The 11,821-nt window shown below is 44.8% G+C and overlaps 1 protein-coding gene across 1 annotated transcript in view; it reads right to left on the reverse strand.

Moving 5' to 3' along the window:
• The window catches only part of LOC148003510 (disks large homolog 5-like), a 77,416-nt gene that overhangs the window by 21,254 nt on the left and 44,341 nt on the right, over positions 1-11,821 (reverse strand). Inside the window, exon 3 of the mRNA XM_087568690.1 lies at positions 11,245-11,340. Coding sequence (XP_087424816.1) covers positions 11,245-11,299 — 55 coding nt within the window. The 5' untranslated portion in view covers positions 11,300-11,340. The remainder of the gene's footprint in view (positions 1-11,244; positions 11,341-11,821) is intronic.

The following is an 11,821-nucleotide window of genomic DNA, read 5'->3' on the forward strand; positions in this document are numbered from 1 at the left end:
AAAAAAATCTACAAAATAAAACTCTTATAAAGAATCTAACAATACTAGCAAAAGATGCAAAAATATTAAAGTCTCAATGAAATAAAAAGCCCAGATGAAATATTGTATAATATTTTATCAACTCTAGGATAATGTATTTTTGTAAAACTATCAATAAAAGGCCTGAATTTTGAGGAAATCAAAAGTAGTACAGTATAATTATGCAGTGGTCAATATTGATGCATACCATTTTACATAACTGCATAAACTGTCTTTCTTTTATTCCTTGGTCTACAGTCGAACTCGGATAGATTTATGGGGAACCATTACATTGTAGACTTAAACTGGATTAATTTGGGGGTGAGTAAGTCATATTGTGGTAAAGTTGCTTTAAAAATAAACCTTTTGATATTAGTACGGCAAATGATTCTCCCTGAAGGAAAAACCAGACACCAAGAACCTAGACCACTGATGTCCAGGAGAAATTTCTAGATGATAGAAATATTCTATATCTGCTGTGTTTCTGGCTTTGGATTCTGGCTGGCTGTTTGCCTCCTGGTTTGCCTGCTGTGACTAAAGGGGCAGATTTTAGTTCTAAGTTTAGTTCATCTCAAATAGCCATGTGTGACCAGTGGGTGCCATTTGGACAGTGTAGCCACAGAAAACTGAAGCAGTGTAACCAAAGACTCACCTAGGAGTCAGTTGACGTCCTAGAAGTGACTTGGGAAAACGTTGGCAATGATAGCCTCTTGGGGAGCTCACCTTCACCAAAAGCAAACTGTGAATCCTTTACTCTTCTGCAATAGTCATAATGCAACTGGTCTCACACCCACCCCAACTCTCACCAAAGACACTTGAGAGGGAGCTGAACCCACTGTGTGCTTTAGATTTCAGTTTAGAAAGCACGTCCTTCAAAGTGGAGCAGACTGAGATTGCCAAGTCCTTGGCGTGGCTCCAGGGACTTGGGCCTGATGTGGGTGAGTAGGAAATGAAGATTGACATTGGACATACATACATGGGGAAGGCTGGGTCCCTGAGCTGGAAAAAAATGCAGCATCCCAGAAGCTCAGCATGTTTATTATATAGAGTTGGCAGGAAGCAGGGCTGTTGCACAGGGCAGCAAGGAGGTGGGCATTACATGCAGATAAACAAGGAGGGGAGGAATATGCATATGCAACTGACAAGGGGCAGATTTAGCTAATCTCAGTAGGAGCAGTCTCTGCAGGGAGCAGTCTTCAGGCTGTAAATATCCAGATGGGGCCAGGGAGAAAGGTAGAGTAGACTTTTTCTGCACACACTATCAACACCATCCTGAGAAGGCATTGTCATGTCTCTGAGCCTCAAGGGGCATGGGGGCCTTTGCCTTTTTCCCATGGATAAATGGCTTTGGGTCCAAGGCATGGTCATATCATGTTTATAGCACACATCCACTTAGGGCTGTACTTCCTCAGGGCTTCCTCTGCTCCCACAGTGAGATCTCAAAAGAAAAACAGAAACCTAACAAAGAAAAAATGTGCTCAGTGAACTGGTTAATTCCCTTAACTGTACAGATCCTGTGTCCTAAGTCTAGGACTTCCTCCAAGGCTACAGAAAATCCTGTGGACCTAAAATAAGCAAAAAACAAACAAACAAACAAAAAGAAAACAAAAAAAAACAAAAACAAAAACCAAACAAAGACCCTTGCGCCCCCCCCCCAAAAAAATGAATGGGAGAAAAAATTATTAAGGTTTTCATAAAAATTGTTTAAGAAAAACACATGGGAATTTACGTAATAGAGTTAGTGTGCTGAGATGTGAGGCCCACTCACATCTTGCAGCATTTGGAAGTCTCAGAGAACTTAACAGAAGAGGACTCCTAAATATTCTTGTGACCACTCTCCACATACTACTCACAGCTTAATACTAACCTTCATAATTGAGTTGGGGACAGTATTCACCATAGCAGATAATTGAAGCATTAGTGCACACAGACACAGAGACACACACACACTCATACACACACTCACACACGCACACACACACAAAACACACACACTCACACGCATACACACACACTCACACATGCATACACACTCACACACATACACACACAGACACACACACAAGTACACACACATACACACACACTCACGCATACACATAAAACACACACAAAACACATACAAAACACACACACTCAGGAGCACACACAAGAGAAATGTATATTCTATGAAGTTTCTTGGCATATTTTTATTTGTAATCCTCAATGCTGGAGTATTCTTGGTTTTGCTTAAAGGGGGGAAAAGTCAGGCTTCATTTTCCCCCTTTTGAAATGACAGATATCTGTGTGTTAAACATACTCTGATGGCTGTCCAGGCTGCCTCGGCCTATTTGACAGCATCCAGGTCACCTTGGTCAGGACAGTGGTTGCTCTTTTTATTGGCAACTGGTTTGCATCACAAGAGTTTTCCACATCCTTACCAATATTAGAAGTTTGGTGACAGAAGCAGCTTGAGAAACACTAAAATTATTGTGGTGTTGTCTTTCTGGAGGACATTAAAATTTACATGGTTTGCATATCGCTTTTATTTCTTAGCATTTAGTCCTGCTTTAGTGCTGTTCAAATGTGGCCATGCAGCCAGCATCCCTTTGCTCCAGGCTTTCAGCACCCCATTCCCATCACTGATCTGATGCATACTTGGTCCCAGAGATGGACAGCAGAGGGTCTTGACACACAGCATCCAAACTGCTCCACTGGTTTGCTTTTTCTAAATTCTTTACAATGGCTATTTCTTGATTTATTATTACTACAACCATGACTTGTCTTGATATTTTGAGATAGGATCTTATTATGCAGCCCAGGCTGGCCTTGATTTCCCAATTCTCTGGCCTTAGTCTTCCACCATTCCCTGATTCTCAGTTTGTTACTAGAGGTAGTTATATGGCCCCATTTCCAAATCAAATGTTCTTCTGGCTTTATTACTTTGCCCTTTCCACAGACTTTTATTAATTATGCAAAGTAGATGGTGTTTAATGTTTAAATACTACATATATTAACTCATCAGTCCCCAAGACAACTCTGTGAATTAAACACTCATTATCATCCTCACTGTGCAGATAAGGGAATTGAGTCACACAAGGTAAAATAACTTCTCCACAGTTGAACATCTAACAGGTGTGAGAGCCAAGGTTTCAGTCCAACTACAAAGTAGATCGGCCTATAATGGGTTGGCCTGTGGTGCTGTATATTCAAATGCTAAATTCTGTACCCTAACGCCTGGTTGCTTCAAACAAGGAGACCCTCATGTACACCAGATTTTTTTTTTTGCCTCCTAAGTTATCCCTGATTGGTTAATAAAATCCCTACAACATGGGCTTGGAAGAAGAGAAGGGACAGAGCAAAGTTGCCCTTGGCTTGGGGGCTCAGGCAGGGTCCACGAGGAGAGGGAAAGGACATGGAGGAGAAGGAAGGAGACACCACCCCATAGGGTAGTTGGATCATGAGTGTATTGCCATGAGGGCCAGTCTGTTAGAACAGGCATAGCCCAGGCAGAGCATGGCAAGCAATACCTCAGGGTTATTGACAGGGAAGCAGAAAAAATAGCACAGAGGGTTGATGTCTGCCCAGTTCTAGTACTTTAAAGCTTATTATAAATCTAAATGTTTTGTGTCTTTTATTTGGGAACCAAATGATCTACGGTCGAGTAGAAACCTCCTTATAATATATAGCATCCAAAAGAAACACAAAATTGAAATGGCAAGGTGACGGGTAATGACCCCATGGCAAGGATATCTAAGTCATGTGGAAAGATCCCAGTGCAAAGACATCTAGCAAAGATACTGAAAGAGTGTACCCCAAAACGGGGAGCCCCGTCTCTTGCTCTGATCGCGGGCTGTGGTGCCCCCAGGAATCACGAGTAGCCATTCTTGATGTAACAGCAAGAGGTAGCTTTTATTAAGGAGATCATGGGTCTTAGCGGGATCCCGGGTCGATACGCATCTCACACAGGAGACAGAGGAATCGACCCCGAGCCTCCAACCTGGGGGGTTTATATAGGGAGGTTAGGGGCATTTGCACGGTTACACATGATTGGTCAATTGAAATGGTGCACAGTTACTTTCAGCGCAAAATTACATCAGCAAGGAGCACGTGCTCTCTAGCAGCTCGGCAGGCAGGTAGGGTGGCTCATCTCACTCAGGGTGGTGAAGGAAAGGGAGGGGGTGGCTATAGATGGTCAATGTCCTTGGGGCTGATAGCTGGTTTGGCAAGTCCTATCTCTGGCTCTCCCTCAGGCACGTCCGGCCCTGAACATCCGGACTCTGACAATGAGTAACCTTTTAAAAACTCTAGTTCTACATTCCCTTCTCCTTTTTTGTTAATAGTTCTAATCTTAGAACTTCATGGAGAACTCAGCTTCATCTAGCATAACAGCATGGAATTGTTGTCTTAACATGAGGATTCTAATCTGGACACTATCTAAGCCTGTACACCAAGGTCATGACTAGCTTTTAGAACTTCTAAGCTTATACAGACTGTGATCCCTGAGGCATGGTCCCAAGAAGTATTAAGAGTACTAACATATGCAATGTTACATCATTTGTAATGGAAATGAAGCCTATCCCACACCTATCTTGATAGAACCCAGGACAAACATGACTGAATTTCCCTCTAGGTCCCAGCTCTCAGCCCCAACAGCTAGTACACGGCTGGTGAGGGCTGAGAATTGACAGCTGTCAGGGTGGTCAGTAGCACCAGGTATGGTCTTTCCAGCGAGGCTCGAGTGTCTGGGCTCAGTGTAGCTGCAGTCTCCCACCTGGAACTGATGGGATGTCTCAGGGGTCTCCAGGGCATAGGCTGCTGTCAGCTGTGAGCAGATTTCTTTCTGTATCACCTGTAGGTCTTTTAGCCTTGCACACAAATCATTATTACTATGGCACTATGACGTGTTGGTTCAGTAACATCATCTAATACAGTCAGGGGGGCTGAGGCCCCATAAAAGATCTCAAAGGGGGTAAGGCTGAATCTGGAAGGGATATTTCTTGCTCTGAAGAGAGCAAGAGGGAAGGAGTGTCACCCAGTCTGCGCCAGTCTCCATGGTTAATTTAATTTGGTCAGGGTCTCTTTTAGAGTTTTATTCTATTACTCTACCTGTCCTGAACTTTGAGGTCTGTAGATACAATGTAATTTCCAATCGACCTCTAAATACTTGGCCACACCCTGGCTTACCTTGGCAACGAAAATAGGGCTGTTGTCTGACCAGATTACCTTGGGTACTCCAGACTGGGGGAAGATTTCTTCCAGTATCTTCTTGATGACTATCGACGCCGTCTCTTGCAGTTGTTGGCTTCACCAGGGCATCCAAGAGATGGTAAAGGCATCTGAAGTACTGATGTGCTGGGGGTAGAAGTTCAGCCATCCCAGATGACATTGTTTTGTCCACCTTGGCAGCACCCACTTGTCTCTGACCTTCATTCATGAAGAGAACTGTTCCCGTTTGTGGACAAGGTCCTCGGCTTTCAGCAGGGGTCAATCAGCCAGTTGCAGAGGTCTTTCCTCCACCCATGGGCTTCTGTCAGTGCTGGACACTCGTGCTGTGGTGGCTCCAGGTCTGGATTGGGCAGCAAGGTGACCAGATTGTCCCCAACCGGTGGAGAACCTAGTCCATGGCAGCTGACCAGTGGTCCCATCTTTTGGGACACTCTATTTAAAGGCAAAACATCAGCCACTCTATCACAGTTTAAGTCCTGGATTGGGTGATAATTGCCAGTGCCCGGCTGGCAGGAACGGTGTGTTCCAAGCAGAACAGCGTTAAACCACACACCTCCCAGCATCAGGTACTGGTGCACTGAGACAGGTCTTAAGCTCCACATTCACAGTCTGTAGATATGCATACACATGGCCTCACCCAGCGATTTCAGCCCACGCAAGCCAATTTGGAGAGCAATTTTCTCATGAGCAAGGGATAGGGGCAGTCAGGGATGACCATGAATTAGTGGGTGGGTTACCCGGCCCACGCCAAGGTCCACTGTTCTTCGGGCAGTCCATAAGTATTGTTCGTTGCCAGTAGCCCCTTGCACTCAAGGTCTTTGGATATTGGCCCACTGGGGGGCATAGGAGCACAGAGCATTGGGTCCCTGTCCAGCACTCTAGGACCAAGAAGCTCTCCAGTGGCCCCTCTTGTTCTTTCTTGGGCAGTCCCTGCCCCAGTGTCCTTTTTCTTTGCATTAGGCACACTGATCTTTAGCCAGGAATTCTCTTCTGTTGCCAGGTACTATCTTCCTAGGTTCCCTAACTACTGTGGCCAGTATATGTTCCTCTCTCATCTTTTATCTCTCTTTAGCTCTCTAACTTCTTCTTCTTTTTGTCTCTTTTCTTCCCTAGCTTCCTGCTCTTTTTATCCTCTTTCTTTCTTTCTTTTTTTCAATCTCTCTGTCTGCACCTTCTTCTATAGCTATTTTTCTCTGCAACTTACAATAACTCTCTCAGTGACTTAGCTTAACCCTTCAAGTTTCTGTAACTTTCTCTTCATATCCTTCCCTTATCTTAGCCAGATTGGTGGGGCATTTTCCAGCCCCTCAGAGACCCACCCTTTGAGCCTGGCGGCAGACCTGGAGCACTCCCTACCTTCAGGCGTCTGAAGAGAGCAGGCAGAAGTGAGGGCCTTCTATCCGTGTCTGGAACATTTTTTCTGGCCTCTAGTAGGATCCCGTCTTTCCTCAGTGGTAAAGAAAACCTGTAACAGTTACTAACAAGCATGAAGAGGGCAAACAGCATTTAGTCACACAGCTAAACCAGGAGGCCTTCTTCAACAAAAAGCCATTGTACAAATAAGCACAAGCTTTGTCTATGAAACGGAAAGGTGAGCAGAGAGGCAGCAGATCTGTTATCGACTATCTCTCTAGACTTAGATTTTTCCCTCAAGGAGTATAACCAAAGGATGGAGAGATGGTTAGAACCTGGGTGCTAGATGCCAGGTGGCTGACAAAAGAATCGTAACCAATTCACCTGGGGCTATCAGGACCTCAGTAGCAGCCCTTTACCAAACTGTCTCACTGGGTTTAAAGGCCCATGGAAAAGAAAACATTAATCCTGACCTTGGCCACAGCCTGATAAGGCAGGCTCCCTTAAAGAACTTCTCTAAATGAGCGCTCTCCTACTGTGAGCAAATGTCAGAAATTCCTTTCTTGTTCTTGTTTTCCTTATAGTCCTCTCCCACCTCGCTCTCAGCCTTTTCAGATAGTTCCTCCTGTAGCATTTCTAACACAGCCTGTCTCTCTCTCTCTCTCTCTCTCTCTCTCTCTCTCTCTCTCTCTCTCTCTTTTCTGATAGCCTGTTGACAGCATTTCTGATCTTTTAGGCAGCTACTCACTAAGTGTCAAAACGGCTGAAACTCTGCCTTTAAGATTCCTTACTCCCAAGCGAAATTTAAATCTTTCTCTAGCTTATCTCAGCTGGCTGCGAGCACAAGCACAGATAAAACACTGTTTTAAAAATTAACTTTGGCTATCAACCAACACACCGCCACTAGAGCAGGGTCCATAAGATTAAGTTTCTTACTCACTAAGCATTAAGGGGACCAAGTAAAACTCTTCGACCAGCAAAGCAAAACATGATTTCAAACACAGTCGTCGGTCCAAGATTTTAAACACAGTCAGATCTTTTTGACTGTCAGTTGCCGGGTCCTCCCTGCAAAATTCAGCTCGTGGAACGTTCTCATGCGTCCCAGATCCTGCACGATTGGGGCGTCCCCCTGTGTGCTTTCTAAAAAGGAAAAAAAAAAAGAAAAAGACTATTCGGAGTAGGAATCCTTCATCTACTCACAGGCGCCTATTCGGGGTGGGGAACCTTCTTCCACCCGTGCACAGGGCAGGAATCCTCCTTCTGCCCAGACAGTGCACTCTCAAGCTAGCTTTCTACGGGGTGGGAATCCTCCTTCCACCCATGCACAGGGCAGGAATCCTCCTTCTGCCCAGACAGTGCACTCTCAAGCTAGCTTTCTACTGGGTGGGAATCCTTCTTCCACCCGTGCACAGGGCAGGAATCCTCCTTCTGCCCAGACAGTGCACTCTCAACCTAGCTCTCTACAGGGTGGGAATCCTTCTTCCACCCGTGCACAGGGCAGGAATCCTTCATCTGCCCAGACAGTGCACCAAGACCTTAAACCGGTACTGAAAAACACAGACTACAAGACTTAATTCACACACACTCACACACTGCAGCCGCTTTCTAGCACTCACACTAACATACCTCCAAGTGGCATTCGTGGTTCCGGTGGGTCATGCTCAGATCCCGGACGAGCCCCCAAATGAAAGAGCATACCCCAAAACGGGGAGCCCCGTCTCTCGCTCCGATCGTGGGCTGGGGTGCCCCTAGGAATCATGAGTAGCCATTCTTGATGTAACAGCAAGAGGTAGCTTTAATTAACAAGATCCCGGGTCTTAGCGGGATCCCGGGTCGACACGTATGTCACACAGGAGACAGAGGAATCGACCCTGAGCCTCCAAACTCGAGGGTTTATATAGGGGAGGTTAGGGGCATTCTCGCGGTTACACATGATTGGTCAATTCAAATGGTGCACAGTTACATTCGGCGCGAAATTACATCAGCAAGGAGCACGTGCTCTCTAGCAGCTCGGCAGGCAGGTAGGGTGGCTCATCTCACTCAGGGGGGTGAAGGAAGGGGAGGGGGTGGCTATAGATGGTCAATGTCCTTGGGGCTGATAGCTGGTTTGGCAAGTCCTATCTCTGGCTCTCCCTCAGGCATGTCCGGCCCTGCACATTCGGACTCTGACAATGAGTAACCTTTTTAAAACTCTAGTTCTGCAATATATGTCCATGAAGCTTTAACCAAGAATCCCTATTCTGTGTTCTAAAATACTATATACACACACACACACAAACACACAGTGAATCCTCATTTATGGTCAGCTATGGGGATTGATTCTCTGGGAACCTGACTTTGAGATAGAGATAGATGTATAAATGTGTTTGACAAGTGCTCTTGGGGACCATGGCTGTGACAAAGAGGAGAGAAGAGGATAGGGTGGAGAGCACTCTGGCTCTAATGCAGTCACAAGAGTATGCAGGCAGCCCTGTGTAGGGCTCAGGACCTGGCCTGACCCTGAAGTCTTAGCCTAGACTGGAACAAGCAGGAGGCCCGGCCTTAAATTCCCCGTTGGCTAAGGACGAGGTTCCTGGTCAGAAACTAGTTACCACATTGTAACCACATAGCCATCCCTTCTCCAATATCATTCTTCCTGAATTTCCAAGTCCAATCATGAGGATATTTGGGGGTCCACTCTGATCTTTTACTCAGAGCAAACATAAAAATCAGGTGGATGGGCAGGGAATGGAATGGCCTAAGGTTAAGCTAAACCTCAATTTTAATGGGTCCATAAGTTCAGGAGGGAGTCCATTTGGCATTGTCATCTGTGGCTTCTGTGTCCTTATCCCAGGTGTGCTGACTCTGTGATACGATGCCACCTCAACTCACATATGTCAGGGTGAAAATCATGTATGACTTTTCTGGGAAGAACTCTGCCTTTTCCTACCATCTGGAGTTATACAACATCACTATGCAAAGCTCAGAAGAGAGGGGTGGAGATTGTGGAGGCCTTAGAAGTTGAGGATCTTTTCTGATTAAAGCACATATTTTTTCCTGTATAATTTTTCCCTTGCTCTTTCACTAATGATGGTTGACTTCATTCCTGGCCTGAAGTAAACTGGATTCTAAGGTTTGGATTAGGGAAGCCCTTCTTTTTGAGATGATAGGCCCAGCAAGGGATCCCACTGCATACAGGTTCCTATTTCCAAGGAAGTTGTTGCTGCAGAATCACAGCATGGGGGCAGCAGCACAGGATGTCTCCCAGCTTTCTCTCCTGCACTTGCTGCAATGTAATAAGGCTGTTTGTTTGTTTGTTTGTTTGTTTTTTATTGGAAATTCCTACAAAGCTGGTCAGAGTTAATACATGCCTTTAATACCAGCACCCACAAGGTATTTTTGTTTTTGCTTTTGTTTTTGTTTTATTTCATTTCATTATTTCTGTAATTGTTGTTAGGATTCTTATTGTTTTCTTTGGTAATTCCCTCTACCTCTTCACTCTGTACCTAGAATGTGAAGGCCATGCTCTGCATGGTCCTATTATTCATGTTAAGAATTTTATTCTTACCACCAACACCACAGATGATCACATTATTTATTTTCAAATCAGGAAAACAGGCATAAAGAAGAGAGCTATGTTGTTTGGTCTCAGGTAACCAGCCAATCAGGAGTGTAGCATGGCTTCCCATTGTTTTGGATTAGGTAAGCTTCTGTTATTGAGATGAAAGGCCTCTCCTGAAACCTTCAGTTGAGTAACAGAGAGCCTGTAAAGACTGAAAGAGTGGTTGCACCTTGAAGGTGAAGGCTGGCCCTTCAGTGCCTCTGCAGCCTGAGGCAGAGTAATTTTAGGAACACAAGAGCACTTGGCCAGAGATCATGGGGACTGCATTTTGCTTGAGCCCTGAGACCTGGATGAGAGGAGGCCTCCACAGTCCTGATAAAGGGAAACAGAGTCACATAGATGCGAGGGAACAATGGATCTATGATCTGCATGTTATCCACTTCATTTATCTTTGCTGTGTACATAGTATATGTAAACGACAAGGGCATCCTACTTTATCACATCTAGTCTCTCTAGATGTTAAAGCAAGTGCAAGTGTAAACACAGTAGAGTTAGTTCAGCAATACATTGTATCCCATTTTGTTAAAGAACTTTATTTTATTTCTATTTATATATTTTTTTCTTTTTCACTTTACGTTCTGCTCACTGACTACTGATACCTAATTACTCTCCCACAATCCTTCCCCAATTCTCCTGGCACAGTCTTCTCTGAGTGTATGAGGGCCAACTGTCTCACTGCCTCCCTTCTTTTACCAAAGCCTTTCCTGGGGGCATTGGTGAGGATGATGGTTTTGAATGCCTTGGACTTGGCTTTCTTCATGCTCCAATTTGCTGGCTTTCAGAAGTTTGTGAAGAAATGTCTGTGAACTTGGTCCTTCATCCAGATGGTACGCAAGAGGCAGTGGTTTTGTTAATATTTTTGAGAGTATATTTCAATCAAACCTCTCCTACTAATATCCTAACAATGACAAAGGTAATGGGAGGCTACACATCTATTCCCTTAGTTTTCAGTTCTTCTCAGAGCAGCAGTGTAGAAGCCCACAAAGCTGGCAAAGTGAAGTGAGGTCAGGCAGGGGTCCTAAGAGCACAGTCCTACTTTCTTAGAGTAACTCCTAGGGATTTACCATATCCACACACCCATAGCTCCATATGCACTGGACCCCAGGAAGTGCTCAACATTCATTGCTTTTGCCACGCAGTTTGCCACAAATGTTAGAAATCTGAAAAGTTCAGGAAATTTGAAGGTGTGAATAGGTCCCAGTGACTGGAGTAAGCTCAAACAGTCTGTGACAACAAAGAACTGATTGAGCATCCAAGAGACAAGATGCTCACCAGGATCATAGTTGTATCCCAGTAAGAAAATTTGAATAATAAGTCTTCAGGTGAAAAGATAAATTAGGAGGTCATAGACCTAAAAGTTTTATCCTCTGCCCTCAGGGTTGCAGCCATTCTTTCAGACTTTCCTGGCCCTCGGTCACAGGATCAGAGTTCTCACCTGGAAGCAGGGTTATCTGGAAGGCACATAATACATATCCACAGACTCCTCTTTGGGTACAAACTGATAGGCAACTTCAAGGCTTAAAGTCATTCTCTCTCTCTCTCTCTCTCTCTCTCTCTCTCTCTCTCTCAGCTTGAGGCTGCACACACACTGCATTCTTTTGTGCACTCTGATTTTTTTATTGCAGTTTTCTTTTCTCAAAC

Source organism: Rattus norvegicus, chromosome 9, assembly GCF_021556685.1.
Source record: "Rattus norvegicus strain SHRSP/BbbUtx chromosome 9, alternate assembly SHRSP_T2T, whole genome shotgun sequence".
NCBI lineage: Eukaryota > Metazoa > Chordata > Mammalia > Rodentia > Muridae > Rattus > Rattus norvegicus.